The sequence below is a fragment of the Raphanus sativus genome, chromosome 8 (genome assembly GCF_000801105.2).
Source record: "Raphanus sativus cultivar WK10039 chromosome 8, ASM80110v3, whole genome shotgun sequence".
NCBI classification, from domain to species: Eukaryota; Viridiplantae; Streptophyta; class Magnoliopsida; order Brassicales; family Brassicaceae; genus Raphanus; species Raphanus sativus.
Genome location: NC_079518.1, coordinates 4,859,691 through 4,878,795, shown reverse-complemented (window position 1 = coordinate 4,878,795; position 19,105 = coordinate 4,859,691). Strand labels below are relative to the sequence as shown.

Below are 19,105 nucleotides of genomic sequence, written 5' to 3'. Positions count from 1 at the left end.
TTGTTAAATTATATTATGTTTTAAAAATAAATAACTAAAAATAAATAAAAATAGTAATAATTGAAAAAAAGATTTTTTAAATTTTTTTTAAAACTATGATTCATCCAAACGGTTTAGAGTTTACCCAAGGGTTCCGGATTTCCCAAGGGTTTAGGGTTTAGTATTTAGGGTTTAGGGTTTAGTATTTTGGGTTTTAGAGTTTTTATTAAAAAAAAATTTTGTAACTACATCTGTTTTTATTTATTTTTAGCTATTTATTTGAGAACATAATATAATTTAACAATGTTTTGTTTCCTTTTTAAAATATATTAAATATGAAATACTTGAATCCTATTGGTTGGTGAACCTAAAGGTTCACCTTAGGGGGTGAACCCAAGAATAACTCAATAAATTATGACTTTGTCTTGGATTCACTTCCTAAAGTGAACCTTTAGGTTCACCAACCAATAGGAATTAGTTATTTTAGATTGATTATCTTTTGAAAAAAAAAACAAAATAATTGTTAAGTTATATTATGTTTTAAAATAAAAAAGTAAAAATAAATAAAAGTAATAGTAATTGTATAAATGTATTTAAAACTATATATAAATTAGAATTTATCTAAAGGTTTAAGATTTAGAATTAAAAAATTCAGTGTTTTTATGATTTAGAGTTTGATATTTATGAATTAGAATTTTATGATTTATCCAAGGGTTTAGGGGTTACCCAAGGGTTTAGGGGTTATGATTAGGGTTTAGGGTATAGTTTTTTTGCTGGCGGATTTAAAATTATTTTTCAAAAATTTTCGGTTTTCGTTAATTACTATTTTTATTTATTTTACATTTATTTTAAAAATATAATGCAATTTGATAATTATTTTGTTTTTTTTTTAAAGATACTCAATCTAAGATAACAAGTTTTTATTGGTTGGTGAACCTAAAGAATAACTCATAAATTATTAGAAAAGAGAAACTGTTCGTTTCTATATGAGCCTTTCTCAAAAAAAAACAGTAATATAGGAAGGAAAAATAGAATTGATCCTTTCTTCTTGTCTGATAGATTTTTCTCTATGGGCGGGACTATCTGTTGGCTGGCCAGCCTTCTTTTCTGTTACTTGCGCACGCACGGAGCAACAAATCAGCCCTCCAATATTTTTCATTTCTTTTTAACAGTATCCATCACAATACATATTTGAATATACAATATATTAGTCAGTACAGCTTATCTTTTTTTTTGGTAACACATACTCATTCAATTAAACTAGAAAAAGTCTCAGACCCAAGTTAGTCCACCAACAGGTTTGAAACAAGAGAAAACGAAGACGAAAGGATTTTCTTCGTGAGACAGTCAGCTTCCTCGTTGGAAGACTGGAGGGTTTGATTGATGTCGTGTTTATGTAGTATAAAGCAATGTAAGAATTTTACACAGCATAATTTCACTCAAAAAGTTATATATATTAATTAAGGATACATATATAGTGGCTAAAGGGTTTTTCTTGTAGTATGTTTATGTTATTTTCATGTAGTTTGTTTGAAAATAACAGTAACAAGAAAAATTATATAAAATTTTGTGGCCAAAATTAAAAAAGAAAGAAAATAGTAAAATTATATAAATTATGCACCATAATTTCACCAGTGTATATATGGTGGCTAAACATCGCTGCTTCTTATTATACGTAAATGATCAATCTTATATTAAGTTTTTTTTAAACCAATATATTAAGCATTTTATGTCGATCAATATATGGAGAGTCCACTCATGCGGCAAAGTAACCAAGGTTGCAGTTGTAAATGGGATTAAGAGTCAGATCGAGACTGTTCCTTCTCACCGCCGTTGGATCTTCTCGTTGGTACAGGCCACTGAAATCACAAACCACATGGCCAATTAATAAAAATATATACGCTGATAAAAAAAAGAGAAGCAATTCCATCTCTTTATTGTATAGTTGTGGATTTCTACTTATAAGCTAAACACAAACCCTAAATATGAAAATACATTCACCATCATCGCCTACATTAACGAAGTACCAATACTAAGAGTTGGATATCTATATATTTGACATTAGGGCAAAAACAACAAAACTTTTAAAAGATAAAAATGAAACACTACCGTTACCCCATATTTAGGAAAGGAGATGCCTGATGAGAGATCATGTAAGGATGTAACTGCGGTTGCGGCTGAGGCGGTACATGGTGGCTGCGGTTTTGCTGGTCTGATTGGTTTTGATGTGTCCTTAGTATACTCTCCCTTTCCTTTATCTACCGATTTCACAGACCAAAAAACGTTAATCAACTAAATCTACGTATTGAATCACAATCAATGTTGGCACAGTACTATGATAAGAGCAAGCATGTATGTACTACTGTATATATAGCACCAAATACATAGTAATCAGTAATTATTTTAGTTTCCAATTTTGATTAAGTAATTAGTTTCAATAATCAATTAAGGGAATATTATTCCTTAGTATTGTTACATAATTTTCCTTGTAGTATGTTATTTTCAAACAAACTACGAGACTAGGTTACATATTTTCATAATGCTCTTTCTTACTTAATAAAACTCAAAGAATATGATGTACTTGCTCAAATAAACCTACTAGCTACTGTATGTGCATCGTGCTTATATATAGACCATGATTACGAGAAGACAGTTCAAGTTCAAATCTAGGAGACAACCTTAATACTAAACGGACAAAGCCCACCTACATGTGTGCACATATGCTCATGATTATACCAATCAAATGAAACAACTATTTTTTCCTTTTTAAAAGAGTTGGTGCCGAAAGTTGAGCAGTGGTAGTTTAATGTAGATGTTGAAGTGGAGCAGAACAGTGGAACTTAAATAGTAAAACAGTTGTGAAACAGTAAAAATGCAACATACAATGATTACCTGTTTGGCAAGCATGCTGTTTTCCTCCTGTATTTCTTTCTCCTGTCATTTTTACAAAATGAAACAATTCTCAGGATCGCAGAGGTTCTCTCTACATCTATATGTAATTAAACACTAATATATTAACCTATACAAATATAGATATAAGCATATAAACCGAATATATATATATGAACCATATGTTTTGTATTTAACTGAAAGATTTAAACGGTAACATAAGTCACACACATACACAGGACTTGAGAAATGAAATTGTTTTAACGTGTACCTTTCTTTGGAGGTGGTTGAGGGACTCGTGCATTAGTTGATTCTGCATACAATTGAGTCCAAATTGTATTCATTCATTATGAGACAAACTCTATACAATATATAATTAGGCATATATATATCTTCACAAACTCAAAGACAAAATAGAGATATTTGCGTTTGTATGTGCTTATTTACATACTTTTCTGGAGCGAATATGTTTAAGAGAAGTGTCAAGCTGTTGCTCCAGATTCTGTAGCTCCTTTATGCTGATTGATTCTAAATCTTCTCCCAGATAATGCCTATGATTAATCCATACCATCCTCTTTTTTGTCAATTCCCAATGTTTAACTAATACAATAAACTATTATTCACACATATTAATTCCTAAATTCTATAAGTACCTTTGGTTCCTCTCCAAAAGCTCAATCTTAGCCTTAAGCCTGCTATATTCCATTGACCAGTTCGTTTTTGCCTACGCAAGTACTTTTCAGTATGTTTTTTTTTGGTCAAAATTAATTTTCAGTATGTAAACAGTGCATCTATTATGTTAAGAAAACACATTCAAGATATTGTACATAAATATATGTTTGATAGAGTCTTGGAGATCATTAAACATACATTGACGTGGGAGTCTGGAGCTTTTAGCTGTTTCTCGGCGTAAGAGTACCTCTCGTAGCGTTCCAGTACCTTCTCCATGCTATCATTAGGCTTAGGGTTAGTGTAGATTCATTCACCCAAAAAGTTGCCGTATTAAATTAGTATATGCGCAATTCTAGATATAATTTATTAACCACTAATAGTTGGCACACTCAACTATTTACTCAGCTTATCAGAAGAGCACATTTGTCTAAGATGCAACTATTAAGTTATTAAATCACAGTATCCAATACGTACACACACACATACACTACATCGTATAGTTTACCTAATAGTTAGCGATGCAATTAAACATTAACTTTTATTTTGGAAAAGATATAATCCCTGGTTTTGTGCTTTAACCCTAGAAACTATCTTACATCCACAGTTTCTCTACATTAAAACCCGTTAAATCACTAACCCTACACCAAAGACGTGAAGCGTCCTATATGTCCCAGTTTTGAGTTCCCAATTCTTTTTTTTTTTAACTCTGGATAATTATGCTATTATAAACTATGTTTTGATATATGTTTTTAAAAATAAATTTGTTATTAGATATTTATGTATGAAACGACATAACATAATAAGTATCTAATAGTTTGTCCTTTATGAAGAAAAAACAGCTGTTGTAGTTAAGTTTTGACCATCGGTAGAATAGAATGATCTCTTTTACATTGATCCCCAGAGGTCAAAGACCCCCTATACTAGATGTCACTTCCCTAGTTCTAGTTAATTTGCAAAAAAAAAAGTCTGAACATTTTCCCTCTAATTATAATATTAACTTTAGTATTTTAAATATTTTTTTGTGCAAGGTTAATAAAAAAGACGAAAACTATACAACCTTTTGTAACTTAAAACTATACAACCTTTATACAACAATACTGAAAGATTTAGTTTCTTTCATACTACTATGAGCTACTGGAAGATATTTCAGCAGAAGGATAGCTTTCAAAATTTGAAGGCAAAAATCACTTTAGCCTAGATCAACATAACGTTGGTTATGATTAAATTACTTAACTCTCTATTTGAGACAAAAAGATCTAATACATATTTAAATTAAAGAAGATATACAGTGAAGAATTCTTGTAAATCCATGTCGCGACCAGTAGAAGTAGATCTTGTTCTTGGGTTCACTTCACGTATTCACCTTATTATGCCCTAAATTTTTGTTTTCTTCTGATATAAGCAAATATGCTATAATGGTTTAACTTTGGTAAAATCAATCCGTAGATCCAAATAATTAAATACAAAATTTGTGAGAATTGTCATAAAGACAGATAAGAAGATACCAAGAAAAGGCCTAAAGATGAACAAAAACTATTAATTAGGGCAAACAAAGGCACACTAAAACAATTAAAGAGGGAAATATGCAGTTACCAAGATTCAGACGAGTACTCGAACAGTTTCCCCTTATGGGAGAAGACAATAAGGGAAACCTCAGCATCACAAAGAACCGAGATCTCATGTGCTTTCTTTAAAAGACCAGCTCTTCTTTTCGAGAATGTCACTTGTCTATTGATCTTGTTCTCTATCCTCTTCATTTCAACCCTACCCCTTCCCATTTCTCGTAGAATATATAAATTATATAAAAGATGTCCAAAAAGAGAAGGAAACAAACAAGCCCCAGTAATAAATAGAAACTAGAATAGAGACATGACGATGAGCTTGATCTAATTAGGAAAGTTTTTCTTCTTTCCCTTCTGATGATAATAACAATGTGAAAGAGTCTTTCTTTATTTAAGGAGAAGATATTATGGAAAGAGCGGTTTTCAGGAAACCTAAAGCTGGTTTTGGACAATGTAAAAACAAGAGTAGTTTACTAGGTTTTGCTGTCGACATCTCATTGGTCTGACTGGACTTCCATTGGCTAATGCGAGTCTATTCATTTCTCGCATTGTATTATTTACTATTAGTGAACACAAGTAAAACTAAAAGCACAGTAGTTGGGTTATATCGACATCTCTTGACGTGAAAATGGGATAGCTAGACAAGTGAAATAAGCACGGACCACGGTGCTATCCCAAGTGTCACTGTTAGATTTGGGTTTATTATGGGCTTCCAACTTAAAACCAATTGGCAATTAGTGGATTGGCCCTAACCCTTTATATATTACTTGATGTCCCTTAGAATTCCCGATGTGGGATGTAATATCCCTAATACCCCTCCTCGAGATGATGGCTCTTATCGGCCAGAAATCTCGGAACTTTAAGACAGTTATACTCGGTCGAGCGAGTTAATTACGACCTATAAACCCGGTCGGGAAGGGTTAACTACGACCTATAAACCCGGTCGGGTAGGGTTAATATTAATTAGGGGTTTAGGGTATTTTAGGATCTGGGCTCTGATACCATATTAGATTCGGGTTAATTATGGGCTTCCAACTTAAAACCAATTGGCAATTAGTGGATTGGCCCTAACCCTTTATATAGTAGTAGAATAATTCTTATATTTCCGATGTGGGATGTTTCTCATCAATACCCTCCCTCACGCTCAGACATCTAGGTCTAAAGCGTGGACAATTGTGGGAATAACATCCACAGAGGGTCCAACACCGGTGTAGTAGTAGTTGTAGTAAATTAGGTCAAAGGATCTTATCGCTCTGATACCATGTTAGATTCAGGTTTATTATGGGCTTCCAACTTAAAACCAATTGGCAATTAGTGGATTGGCCCTAACCCTTTATATATTACTTGATGTCCCTTAGAATTCCCGATGTGGGATGTAATATCCCTAATAGTCACCTTCGCTTTGCATTGACGGCGGAGATTTGCTCTGTAAATGTAAATAAGTACTTATAGAGTTTTTAATTGCTCGGCGGTAACAGTAGTGAAGTACGTAATAGATGTTTCTTGGCAGAGTTGAACACCAATTGACAATTGTGTATTATGTTGAGTCAATAGATATTCACGTTATATTTTTGGAAACATAAGAAGAAAATTGATTATCAATTCTGGTAAAATCATGAAGCAAAATATTGATTAACCTATCATTTTTATCAACTTGGGAGACTGTTTATAATTAAGTATATATGTGTGTGTGCGGATTTTAACATGTTATCTAATGGCCTTTGTTATCAATATGTATATATAATTATATATACATATATGTCTTATCACAGACCCAAAATATAACTTATATAACACAATTTACGCATGTGCTATGCAGATTTATAGCGGAATGAAGGATCGAATGAGATACGAGAGAATAAATGTTGTAGGGTTTTTCATTTGTTTATAACAATACATATATGGAAATGGGAATAAATTTCGACTTCTTCCTTTGGGCCTTTTTATATATATCGCAAAGCCCTTTTCTCAAAAAAAAAAAAAAAAAAAAAAAAAAAAAAAAAAAAAACTAAAAGAATCTAAATCTCGTGCTCTTGGCGACAGCATCCGCTGATCTCCACTATCGAGATCTTTCTTACATATGAATACTCTCCTTTGTCCATTATGTATCTTCTATGTGTGTGAAAAGTTGCAACTTACAGTGACAAAAAAAAGGTTGCAACTTCTCAACTTGGGTCTTTTTTCTCTTCGTACTTTTGAGTTTTTTTGGTATTACTAAAATCTAGACAAAAATTAAAATGTAAGTATAGATCAAGCGTGACTATTATATTTAACATTACATAATTCGTAGACAGCTCAGTGTTGTCAAGTTGCAAATGATGATAGTGGGTCTATTGTACGAGAGGCAGACTTAATCCACTCCAAAATGTAATAATAGTTTTGAGGATGAAAAATATGTTCAAACCTTTTTGTACCATAAAAGAATGAAAAATGATGGTAACAACACTCAAGATTTGGGTAGGCATATATATCGTATCTAATAAGTTGCATTTCTCATAGATCAACCGATCGAGTGAAACGAGGGATTTCGAATGTCTATGTGAGAAATGTATATGATTATACAAAAGATCTAGAATGCATATGAAACAAAAGGAGATTAAAGAGGATATACAGGTAGGAAAAACCTAATGGAAAATTCATTTCTTCGACATAAATAATTTTATTAATATGGCATATTTTTTGTATGATTACTAGATATAATTCTTTTTATTAGAAAATGTATCAAAATAAAATCAACAAATAACATACGAAATTCAGAGCAGGACCAGATAATGTTCCGCTCGGCCCAACACTCAAAAACAATCTCTAAGGTTATGAGATCCTATAACCGGTTTGGTTTAGTTTTTGTTATCCGGTTTGGAATAAAAACCAATTCATCAAACATATCAACATGATTTTTTAAACGGTAGTTTAGCTATCTCGACGAGGATTCGGTTCAAGGACTGAGGCCGAGAAAAGAACGGTGCATGATCGGCTCCTTTGAGCTGAAACACTTGTTCAGATGGGTTTAATTTGATAATTGCCTCCTGAAGAGGAACCGGTACAGCGTAATCCTCCATGGTTTTTACGTAGAACCGTCGAATAGAGCCGTAGTTTTTCTCCGACAGGTGAAGTTTTTCACCAATCGGTGCGAATGGAAACGGCCTCATGGATACCGATGACAATGCGAGGTCCTACACCAAAAATCCAGATAAATTAAGTAATCAAACTGGACTGTTATGGCTCGGTTTAGAATTACCTTTGGTGGGCTCTTGTTAAAGATAAAATCTCTAAGCAAAGATCTGTCGTAGTCAACGGCAGTTGGAGCGTTCTTTTTGCCATTGGCATACAGAAACATATGAGCTTGTTGCATCAGATCATTTGATCCCAGCTGAAAAAGGAATTAATTGAACCAATGAGCGCAATTGAAAAAGCATATTATAAGCAATGAATTTTTCATTCACCAGAAATTTTTGAATAGTCGGTTTGTAAAATCACCAATGTAATATTTTGGACGTGAATATTCATTCATGAAAAGATAATTTTCGGTTTGTAAAATCATCAATGTAATATTTTTTATAATTTGTAATAATATAATAAATTAATGTAACGAGCGGAAGATCTAGTCAAATGAAAAAGGTACCGGTTGGTTAAAGAGATGGAGAGTGCTTTGACCATTAGCCAACATAACAGCAGAGATAAAAACAGCTTTGGAGATTTTAGTAGGAAACATTTCCATCGCATAAGACATACAAGCCCCTCCAAAATCATGCCCCACCAAAATGACCTGTAATTAATTATGGTCTTAAAACATTATAAACTGTTGTAATTCCATCACAAATGGTCAAAAGACTAAGTCGAACCTTCTCGTTGGGTTTGAGGGATTCCAGAAAGTGGAGGAGAGGCTTGGAGTAGTGAGCGAGGCTTGCGATGGTGTTGGGGTCAGTAGAGCTAACACCTGAACCGGTCAAGTCAACAGCATCTACTTGGAAACCATGTTTCTCTAAGAGAGTTATGGTTCTGTACCAACACCAAGCCCCAAATCCTCCACCATGGACTAGCACGAACCTCTTCGTCTCTGAAGCTTCCATCTTCTTCGGCTCCTGTTACACATACACATATATCACTCTCAATGTCACAAGACATAGATAAGCTACTATTGTTCAAAAGCCATTTTTGTGTGTTTACATATTTTATTAAAATGATATTTAATGTTTACAACAATGTAAAAAAGCAATGTAAAATATAAACGTAAAAGAAGAAAAATTACTCAATTTATTTGCAATTTTGTAAAATTATAGAATAATTTCATTTAAAATGATAGAAGTAGTGGCTTATTCTAATTTAAAAATACGAATATCTATGAGAATTTTCTATGTAAACGAATAAGATAATACGTAAACGCAAAACGCAAACACATGTACCTCAAAATAAGCATGCACGTATTCATTAGTTTTCCATTAATTAGTAAAAGGCTTGCCTTGTCTAGGAGCTGGTTAGGCTTGATAACTGGATTGACACTAGACTTTCGCCTAGAGCTAGAGGTTCTTACGAATCCACAAGTCGATTTCTTGGGACTCTGGACGGGTGAGACAGGTCCTGAGCCGCCACTTGAGCTGGTAGACCGTCTGAAAGTAGGAGGAGCAACGTAGTTGCTGTTACGAGGGGTTTGGTTGAAAAGGAGATTAGTGGCTGCCAAAGTTTGCTCCTGAATAATATGAGAGTTTTTATCATGATCTTGATGATGTCTCTCTCTTATCTTCTTTTTTGGTTTGATTACACCTTTCTTGGAAGACGAAGTGGAGGATGAGCCAGAGCAGGAGAGCGATAGGCGACGCATGTATTTCCTGGTGTTACTTGCTCTTCCTTTGCCACGGCCGGCCGAGGATTTTGTGGGACGTTGTTCTTCCTCGTGGGAGATGCATGTGAACGAGTTCCCCATTTTTTTTTCTGAATCTTCTGTGTTAGTTTCTCCTCGAAAAGACTAAAAATGTTTATAGATGCATATATCACTACATGTTCTAATGTTTGTTCGTGCTTGCCTCTGTTGGAGAAATGTAACAGTTGAGACCTTCACGTCGTGAAAAAGGTCTTTGCATCACACTTTCAGGTTGCTGGGTTCTCAAACTATTAAATATTTGACTTGGTATTAATGAAAATATCTGAGAATATTAGTTGTTCTCAAAAGTTAGATTATTTTATTTTTATTTTTTGACATATAATAAGACAAGAACCTTTTTTTATACTAATTCATTATAATATTACAAATTAAGAGAAATGTTGTTTACACATAAACTGTAACCCACAATTCTCTCTATGTGTCTTATCTAAAGCATTAATAAACTTTTAATTAAACCACTTGATATAACTTAATTATGAACGATTTATGTACATGATTTGGTGGCCAAGATGGAGACATGTATAATGGAGAAACATGGAGGGCACATCCTTCGAGCATTATATATTATAAGGTAAAATACATTTGTGTATTGATTGTTATTCTCCTTCATCAATTCATGACCTGGCCTTATATATCTTCAGCATGTCTAAAAGGTTCTAAAATATTTTTAATTTCAGGGAAGAATTTTTGTTTCTCCGCAGTCATTGGTCTAGCCTCTTTTCGAAATATACACCTAATGTTTCTCTTTTCTAATAGAACTAACTTCAGTAGTGGTTGTCGCTATGACGAAACCATTACATGCAGGCAATAAGAGTCATTCTTATATTAGACAATGTATAGATGCTGGCATGCAAGCAATATGTGGTTGGAGGCAAATTGAAATGGTGATACGATAGAATTAACTTTCCACCTTTAGTATAACAAGAGGTACTCTTTGCTTCCTTGTTTTCAGAGTGGTCCTCATTTTTGCTTTAAGTTTTCTTTTGATAGAGTTAGATTTTAATCTTTTTACTCACTTTGGTATCTTGCTTCGCAGGCACAAGGAGCGTACATGCCAAACCATCCATTTATGAACATGCTCTTAAAATGCTCTTTTTCTTTGTACATAACAAGGTGATATTTTAGGAGAAGAACCGTGCACACCATATACTGTATGTATATATATAATTTTATATTTGCTTAAACTTTGGTGCATTTAAAATTAAATGTGGCAAGAGGTTACATAATTAGTTTAACATAAACACTCTAGAATAATGGATAGAGATCCATTTAATTTGGTGATATTACTTGCCGAGGCCCAGTATCGAGAACGGCCTAAGATGATCCATTAAGAAAGCTGGATAATAATCAATGGATTGGAGGCCCAACGTCAGAAATACGAGAAGAAACGATTGAGATCATTTTTTCAGGAGCAAAGTGAAGAGGGGAAGAAGCTTCGACGGCTAAGTGCCTAAGTTATGGATAACTACAACTGCATGCAGCTGGCTTGATGTCTTCAGTGTTCTCAATGTCTGAAAGAGGAGATCCTGTTGATAATATTTCTTTCAACTGTCGAAAAGATCGCATCCGGAGATCTGAATGATCCATGATGGATAGTATCGTCCCATGAATCCAAGACAGAGACCTCCTGATAGAGTGAGCACTAACAAACAATCAGGTAAGAGTTTTGTGTGTTCGGAATTACTCCAAGGAAATGTTGAGTCATAGATCTTACTAATAACAAACTTTGACAGTGGATAAATGGATATTTACGTTTGCTCCATTGGCAGAGAACGAGAAGGTGAGATTTTCCAAGAAGTTACCATTCCATAGTGGTGATGCCAAAGATGATGATAAAGAGATGCCTGCATTGTATTGTCTTGGACCAGATGACCCAATAAACTGAAGCAAGGGCACCAAGAGGTGGATCCAAGCAACCCCTACTGAATCATACATCCACTGGAGGTTTGAACATCAACATGCTTTATTCCAAACGCGAAGAATGTCTTTGAGCCCCAACCCGCCCTCTCCTTTTAGACTTGTCACTGTTTCCCAAGCAACACAGGGCAACCTGCCTACTTCCAAAGATCCTTTCCATAGGTAAGCAGAGCACATGGGTCTTTGCTCACAGCATTAAGTTTGTATGATAGCACATTCATTGCTAATCCATAAATATATTAAACTTAGGGGACCTCCTTGGCGGATGCCTCTTGTACCGTGAAAATAGCCATGGAGGCAGCCACTGATACCAAGGGGATATGCTGAAGTGGAGATACATTCTCTGATCCACGCAATGAAGATAAGGTGGAGGTCAAGAGCAGAGAGGCAAGCTACCACAAAGTCCAAGCTAAGAGAGTCAAACGCCTTTTGGCTATGTCAACTTTTAAGGTAAGCTGTTTATGCCCTTTAGAAGCTAGTAGTACATTTTATAACAGAAGGCGACCCATAATGAAGGCTGACTTGTTAGGAGGAATGATTGAAGGGATTAGAGGTTTTATCTTGGAAACAAGTAGTTTTGAGATAACCTTGTAGATAGTGTTACAACAAAAAAGTTGGCCTGGAAACTTGGGAATAAGTGTTAGAATAGTTGAATTCATCCCTTGATGGCATACTGATAGATGTCAAAAACCTTTTGATTGCTGTAGTAACCTCAAGGCCCAAAATAGACCAAGAGCAACTAACTATAGAATTTAGATGTAAGACTATCCGGATCAGGGTTCTTATTCGGATTTTTAAGTTGAACTATGTTTAACAATTTTATTATTTTACAATACACATCCTTTTTAACTCAAATAAACATTTGGTTAGATTACATGTCTTCAAAACACATCATCCTATATCTAACAAATTTTAATATCAAATATCTAATTGGATTTTTGCAAGTTAAACAAATCCCTCCTCGATCAAAAAGATCTTTCTAAGTTTTTTGAGAACAAAAAAAAGAAGAAAATCTATTATCTACCCCCACCACAAAAAAAAGGAAAGGGAAAAAATGTTAGTTTGCCTTATCTTGGGTCATGTGTTAGTACTACTAGGTTGGGTTTGGTGAATAAGGCCCGTCACAATATAATATATAAATGAAATATATTCAGAGAGATAAGAAAGAAAAAAAACACATTGTGGCGGCAAAGTTTTCGTTGAGTTTAGGTCAGAAGAGGCTCTTTGTGTGTTCTCCGACGGCGTCAGGAACAATGGTACGGTACATAGAACACACAAATATTGGTCGTTATCAGGTCAGATCTGAGAATCTAATGTTGTTTTTTTTTTTCGTCTTTGTGAATATCGCAGTGCGAAACAATTGATGAGAAGAAGAGGAAGAAGGAAGAAAAGGTATGCCCTTTTTGTGAGCTTCTTCTTTATCAATCACGGTTAGGGTTTAGCGTGGGGGTTATGTTGCTCTTGTAGAGCTTGATTATGAGAACATTAAATCCTTAGAAAGTGATGCCCTTGGCGCTCAGGATTTAGATGTTTTGTTTTCTCTTAGATCTACACTAAACCCGAAGGGATAAACTTTTCTAAATTACAGGCTAGAGAAAAGGAGTTGAAAAAGCTTAAAGCTTTGGAGAAAGCAAAGAAGAAGCAGGAAGAGGAAGCAAAGAAGAAGCTTGAAGAAGTCAAGGTAATCTCTCTCTCTCTCTCTCTTGAGTATTATGCTTGAATTAAAAAAAACTGAGGATCTTGTTTTTTTGTTTTGTTCTTCTTCACATGATGGTGTAGGCAAAAGAGGCGAATCATGGTACCAATGCCAGCCCAAAGAAGAAGAGTCCCAAACGGGATGATGCATCAGAAGAGAATCCTGAGGATTTTGTAGACCCTGAAACTCCTCTTGGTGAGAGGAAAAGGCTCTCCTCGCAGATGGCTAAACAGTACAGCCCTGCTGCCGTAGAGAAATCGTATGTTTGTTGCAGAGATTTTTTTTATTTTTTTATTTACATCATCAACTAACTCATCCCACCAATAATTTTTTGCTTACATCATCATCTCTGATTTTTCTCTCAGATGGTATGCTTGGTGGGAGAAAGGTGACCTCTTTAAGGCCGATGCTAAGAGTTCCAAGCCACCCTTTACCATTGTATAGCGCCCATTGTTCAACCCTGAATATTATTTACTTACTTTCTTTCTTTTATGTGTGCTTATCATATTGATTCTTCTCCAGGTTCTTCCTCCTCCAAATGTGACTGGAGACTTGCATCTTGGCCATGCCCTAACAGTTGCTATTGAGGTTTCCTTTTAACACTTTTTGCCTCTCTCTCTCTCTCCCTCTATTGTTCCTTGTGTGATGCTCACACGTCTTGAAAAATTTGCTGATGCAGGATACCATTATTCGCTGGAAGAGAATGTCTGGGTATAATGCTCTGTGGGTGCCCGGGATGGACCATGCTGGTATAGCTACGCAGGTTTAAGAAAAAAAAAACAACATCCTTGTTCAAAGCTTCTTTTGCCCCAGTTGTAGAATTTTGTTTTAAAATATGTTTTTTCTTCCTTTTTGCACATGGATTCTTCTAGACTGTGGTTGAGAAAAAACTTGCCCGTGATGAAAAGTTGACCAGGCAGGACCTTACCCGCGAAGGATTCTTGAATGAAGTAAGTTAGAATAATTTTTTTTTTTTAAATACGCCTCTTGAATCATTTTTTCCATTGTTTGAAAAATTCGTTCATGGAAAAAAAAAGGTGTGGAAGTGGAAGGACGAACATACCTGCACGATTCTTAAACAACTACGACGTCTAGGAGCTTCTCTTGATTGGTCTCGTGAGGTAAGCTCTCTGACCTTTGTTTGACTGATGTCTAATTTTACTTCATCTGTCCCCTCTGGCCTATTCATCTAACCGATGTGTTGTTGTTGTTGTTGTTGTAGTGTTTTACAATGGACGAGCAAACATCAAAAGCTGTTACCGAGACCTTTGTACGTTTATTCGAGGAAGGGCTTATCTATAGGTATGTTTTTTTCTAAAGTTTTGAGAAAAAATAAAACACAGGAGGAAATAGTACATTTAACTGACCATGACTTGTGCAGGGACATTCGGCTTGTTCATTGGGATTGTCATTTGAAAACAGCTGTTTCTGACGATGAGGTAAGTCAGTAGAATATATATGTGTCCTATCTTTGTTTTTTTTTTTTTTTTTTTTTTTTAATGCGGAGTGTGTCTATTATCGTATCTGATAGGTTGAGTATATGGATATCAAAGAAAAGACGCTACTAAATGTACCTGGGTATGAGAAGCCAGTAGAATTTGGTCTTCTTACTTCATTTGCTTACCCTCTGGAGGGAGGTTTGGGCGAGGAGGTTGTGGTTGCCACCACAAGGGTGGAAACAATGCTGGGGGATACTGCCATTGCGATTCATCCCGATGATGCAAGATACAAGCATCTTCATGGGAAATTTGCTGTGCACCCATTTAATGGACGCAGGTTACCAATTATCTGTGATGGAACGCTTGTTGATCCAGATTTTGGTACCGGTTGTGTTAAGGTATGTATTTTTGGATGTGTTATGTTTCTGGTTGGCTCCCCCCCCCCCCCCCCCCCTTGGCATCTAAATAAAGTGTGTTTCTTCTTCTTGTAAGATTACTCCTGCCCATGACCCCAATGATTGTGAGTTGGGAAAGCGCCACAACCTTGAATTTATTAACATATTCACTGATGATGGAAAGATCAACACAAAAGGAGGGCCTGACTTCACAGGGATGCCACGCTTTGCAGCACGTGAGGCACTTGTTGAAGCTTTGAAGAAGCAGGTAACTGTTGATTTGATAAAATTAAGATAACTGTTAGATCATAAACCTTTTAAAACAACTTTGTGTGTGTGTGTGTATATTCCATTAATCCAGGGGCTGTACAGAGGTGCCGAAAACAAGGAAATGAGGCTTGGACTTTGCCAGAGAACAAAAGATGTTATTGAGCCTATGATTAAGCCTCAGTGGTACCTCAATTGCAGCATGATGGCAAAGGAGGCTCTCAATGTTGCTGAAAGCAAAAAGCTCGAATTTATACCAAAGCAGTACACTGCAGAGTGGACAAGGTGGCTAGAAAACATTCGTGACTGGTGTATATCAAGACAGCTTGTGTGGGGACACAGAATACCAGCATGGTATGCTTGTCTCGAGGAAGACGAGCGCTTTGGTGCGTACAATGACCACTGGATCGTTGCTAGAAACGAGGAAGAAGCTCGAAAAGAGGCAGCTGAAAAATTTGGTGACAAGTTTGAGCTAACACAAGATGAAGATGTGCTTGACACGTGGTTTTCTTCTGGGATATTTCCGTTATCTGTTCTGGGATGGCCTGATGAAACAACAGACGACTTCAAAGCCTTCTATCCAACCTCTCTCATAGAAACTGGACATGATATCCTCTTTTTTTGGGTTGCTCGTATGGTTATGATGGGAATGAAACTAAGCAGCGGCGGCGTGGTTCCCTTCAGCAAGGTTTATTTGCATCCTATGGTACGTGACTCACGTGGGCGCAAGATGTCGAAATCTCGTGGCAATGTGATTGACCCGATTGATATAATCGAGGGGGCAACTCTTGACGCACTTCGTAAAAGATTAGAAAAGGGCAACTTGGATCCAAAAGAGCTGGCTACTGCCATAAAAAGTCAGCGGGAGGACTTTCCAGACGGAATCTCTGAGTGTGGTGTGGACGCTCTTCGGTTTGCACTCGTCTCTTACACTGCTCAGGTCTTGAAACTTGCTCCTTATTTTTCTTTTTCCCTACTAATTTTTTAATATGAAGTTTTAAACAAAGAATGTTTTGTTTGTTTTTTTTTTGTAGTCTGACAAAATAAACTTGGACATTCTACGTGTGGTTGGATACCGGCAATGGTGTAACAAGCTCTGGAATGCTGTCAGGTTTGCCTTGATAAGACTTGGCGATGGTTACACCCCTCCACCTCCGACGATGGTTCTAAGCCCTGAGACGATGCCCTTCAGCTGCCAATGGATTCTCTCTGAACTAAATAAGACAATATCCAAGACGGTGGAGTCACTGGATGCATTTGACTTGTCGGAAGCAGCCAACACTGTATATGCATGGTGGCAATATCAATTCTGTGATGTCTTCATTGAAGCTATCAAACCATATTTTGCTAATGCTGCTGCTTCGGAGAGGGCTCATGCACAAGATGCGCTCTGGGTATCTCTGGAGACGGGTTTGAGACTGCTTCACCCCTTCATGCCTTTTGTTACTGAAGAGCTATGGCAACGGCTGCCTTCACCCAAGGACTGTGAAAGAAAGGCATCTATCATGATATGTGACTACCCTTCTCCTATAGAGGTGAGAGAGAGTGAGAGATACTTTTTTTGCTTTCATTAGTTTGGTTCTTTTCAACTCTTCTTCTTTGTTAACTCGCAGAATTGGACAAATGAAAAAGTGGAGAAGGAAATGGAAACCGTTCTATCCACCGTCAAGTGCTTGAGAGCACTCAGGGCTGCGTTGCTGGAGAAACATAAAAATGAAAGGTCTGATAAAAAATCCTTTTTTTTTTCTTTTGAAAGGAACACTTTGAGACAATGTTTTTTTCTAACAAAACAAATGGTATTTTGTCTCTCTCTTTTCTCTCAGGTTACCTGCGTTTGCTCTGTGTGAAAACAACGTAACATCCGAAATTGTAAAATCTCACGAGTTGGAGATCAGAATCCTTGCAAATCTATCGTCCTTAGAGGTAATAATAAAACAGGTTCCCCACCTTTGTGGTTTCTCTCGTGTTCCTTTTTCTGAGTTTTATTTATGGGTTGGCATTCTTCGCTATAGGTTCTGCTAAAGGGAGAACACGCTGCAGCCCCAGCTGGATCTGCAGTTGAGACTGTGAACGAGAACCTCAAGGTCTATCTCAAATTGGACAGAGCCATTAACACAGAAGCTGAGCAAGAAAAGTTCAGAAACAAGATTGCAGAACTTGAAAAGTAATTCCCCCCCTTCCCTCCCTAATCTTTTAAACAAAATAAAATGTTTGAAACGTAATTAACAAGCAAACTTGGCTTTTTTGTTTCATTTTTTTAGACAAAAGAACAAGTTGCAGAAGATGATGAGTGCATCTGGGTACCAAGACAAGGTCCCTGCGCACATAAAAGAAGACAACGCCACAAAGCTCGCTAAGATTCTCCAAGAATTCGATTTCTTTCACAAGGAAAGTGCTCGTCTCCTTGCCGAGACTGGAAACCAACAAATGGAAGACTTGCAATTACAGTAATTTGTAGATAAACAGGAGGAGAGATATGTTAAATATACAATTTTTAGAAAAATCCCTAACTGCTCATGATTTACAAATTCTAATTCAGATAATTTGTTATTCAATCATACAAATTTATTTCGGGATTTGATTTCATAGTGGATTTAAATATATTTGTAAAGATTTCTTTCTTAACATGTAAATTCATTTCTGAAAAATTCAATCATACAAATTTATTTAGGGATTTGATTTCATAATGTATTTAAATATATTTGCATAGATTTCTTTTTTAACAAGTAAATGCATTTCCGAAAACCAAGTGCATATACATGACTTGTGAATTGTAATATGTTCATAAAATAAACATTGTACCATACCATGCAATTAGTTAATAGCTCAACAATATTTTCTTACTATCACAAGCCTGATAATCTAGAAAAGATTTATTGCATATTGGTTTTGCTCGATGCACACCCACTATCAGCTGAAAACTCTATAAATCAATAAACAAACATATAATGAAAGATTCGTCCAAAGAAAAAAAGAAGGATCATGTGACAATCGTCACCTCCTATCTAGAGAACAGCGTACCACCAACAAATATATTGTATTATAAAAGTCTATATATCCAATTACATTCACCCAAAACCCAAAATAAAATTTGAAGAAAAAGTTTAGTAACACTAATCGTCAATATCATATATTTGTCTTTCTCACCAGAAATAAGAAAGAAAAAGAGGTGAACAAAATGGAAGTCACTCAATTCTGAAGTCCATAGATTTAAACATAGCATTCCGGATAAATATAATTTAATCTTAACATATGAAAAGCAGCACCTAAAGTACCCAAAAAACAAGCAAGATCCCTAGTTACTTTTCTGGGGTAAGTGCCCGCTTATCCTCAAATAAAGGTCTCCCCCTATATGAGGATTCATGTATGGGACTAGTGGCCATACACACCTTCTAGAGACGCTTATTGAC

General features: G+C 35.7%; 3 protein-coding genes across 4 annotated transcripts; 1 reads left to right on the top strand and 2 right to left on the bottom strand.

Moving 5' to 3' along the window:
- Nucleotides 1-1,462: 1,462 nt before the first annotated feature.
- On the bottom strand, nt 1,463-5,446 carry LOC108822735 (transcription factor CAULIFLOWER). Of its 2 annotated transcripts, none has more exons than XM_018595890.2 (8): nt 5,134-5,446; nt 3,739-3,817; nt 3,522-3,592; nt 3,320-3,419; nt 3,140-3,181; nt 2,872-2,913; nt 2,095-2,237; nt 1,463-1,838 (listed from the first exon to the last, which is right to left on the bottom strand). In XM_018595890.2, the coding sequence occupies exons 1-8, from the start codon at nt 5,316-5,318 to the stop codon at nt 1,736-1,738; spliced, it is 765 nt and encodes a 254-aa protein (XP_018451392.1). In that variant the 5' UTR covers nt 5,319-5,446; the 3' UTR covers nt 1,463-1,735. The 2 variants fall into 2 exon arrangements, with proteins under 2 accessions (XP_018451392.1, XP_018451393.1); XM_018595891.2 differs by having other exon boundaries at nt 1,698-1,838; nt 2,089-2,237.
- A 2,541-nt stretch (nt 5,447-7,987) lies between these two features.
- LOC108819761 (putative methylesterase 13, chloroplastic) lies at nt 7,988-10,023 on the bottom strand. The gene is made up of 5 exons (XM_018592798.1): nt 9,562-10,023; nt 8,945-9,184; nt 8,725-8,868; nt 8,341-8,472; nt 7,988-8,275 (listed from the first exon to the last, which is right to left on the bottom strand). Exons 1-5 carry the CDS (start codon nt 10,021-10,023, stop codon nt 7,988-7,990), a joined length of 1,266 nt encoding a protein of 421 aa, XP_018448300.1.
- A 1,735-nt stretch (nt 10,024-11,758) lies between these two features.
- LOC108822989 (valine--tRNA ligase, mitochondrial 1) lies at nt 11,759-18,276 on the top strand. The gene is made up of 21 exons (XM_018596207.2): nt 11,759-12,060; nt 12,148-12,348; nt 13,053-13,154; nt 13,249-13,290; nt 13,487-13,579; nt 13,678-13,853; nt 13,960-14,032; nt 14,117-14,182; nt 14,274-14,357; nt 14,467-14,544; nt 14,632-14,715; nt 14,817-14,896; nt 14,976-15,033; nt 15,126-15,431; nt 15,526-15,696; nt 15,790-16,635; nt 16,730-17,230; nt 17,309-17,415; nt 17,519-17,618; nt 17,708-17,859; nt 17,957-18,276. The coding sequence occupies exons 2-21, from the start codon at nt 12,334-12,336 to the stop codon at nt 18,144-18,146; spliced, it is 3,324 nt and encodes a 1,107-aa protein (XP_018451709.2). The 5' UTR covers nt 11,759-12,060; nt 12,148-12,333; the 3' UTR covers nt 18,147-18,276.
- Nucleotides 18,277-19,105: the final 829 nt, after the last annotated feature.

What these genes read in the sequence shown, in the direction of transcription:
- LOC108822735 (XM_018595890.2), bottom strand. Translation starts at nt 5,318, where the DNA reads ATGGGAAGGGGTAGGGTTGAAATGAAGAGGATAGAGAACAAGATCAAT. An exon ending in CTTTTGGAGAGGAACCAAAG is followed by an intron (nt 3,420 to 3,521) that starts GTACTTATAGAA and finishes GATTAATCATAG; the next exon opens with GCATTATCTGGGAGAAGATT. An exon ending in ACAGCATGCTTGCCAAACAG is followed by an intron (nt 2,238 to 2,871) that starts GTAATCATTGTA and finishes TGAAATCGGTAG; the next exon opens with ATAAAGGAAAGGGAGAGTAT.
- LOC108819761 (XM_018592798.1), bottom strand. Translation starts at nt 10,023, where the DNA reads ATGGGGAACTCGTTCACATGCATCTCCCACGAGGAAGAACAACGTCCC. An exon ending in CTAACCAGCTCCTAGACAAG is followed by an intron (nt 9,185 to 9,561) that starts GCAAGCCTTTTA and finishes TATGTGTAACAG; the next exon opens with GAGCCGAAGAAGATGGAAGC. An exon ending in CCCTCAAACCCAACGAGAAG is followed by an intron (nt 8,869 to 8,944) that starts GTTCGACTTAGT and finishes AATTAATTACAG; the next exon opens with GTCATTTTGGTGGGGCATGA.
- LOC108822989 (XM_018596207.2), top strand. An exon ending in AGAGGAAGAAGGAAGAAAAG is followed by an intron (nt 13,291 to 13,486) that starts GTATGCCCTTTT and finishes TCTAAATTACAG; the next exon opens with GCTAGAGAAAAGGAGTTGAA. An exon ending in TTGAAGCTTTGAAGAAGCAG is followed by an intron (nt 15,697 to 15,789) that starts GTAACTGTTGAT and finishes CCATTAATCCAG; the next exon opens with GGGCTGTACAGAGGTGCCGA.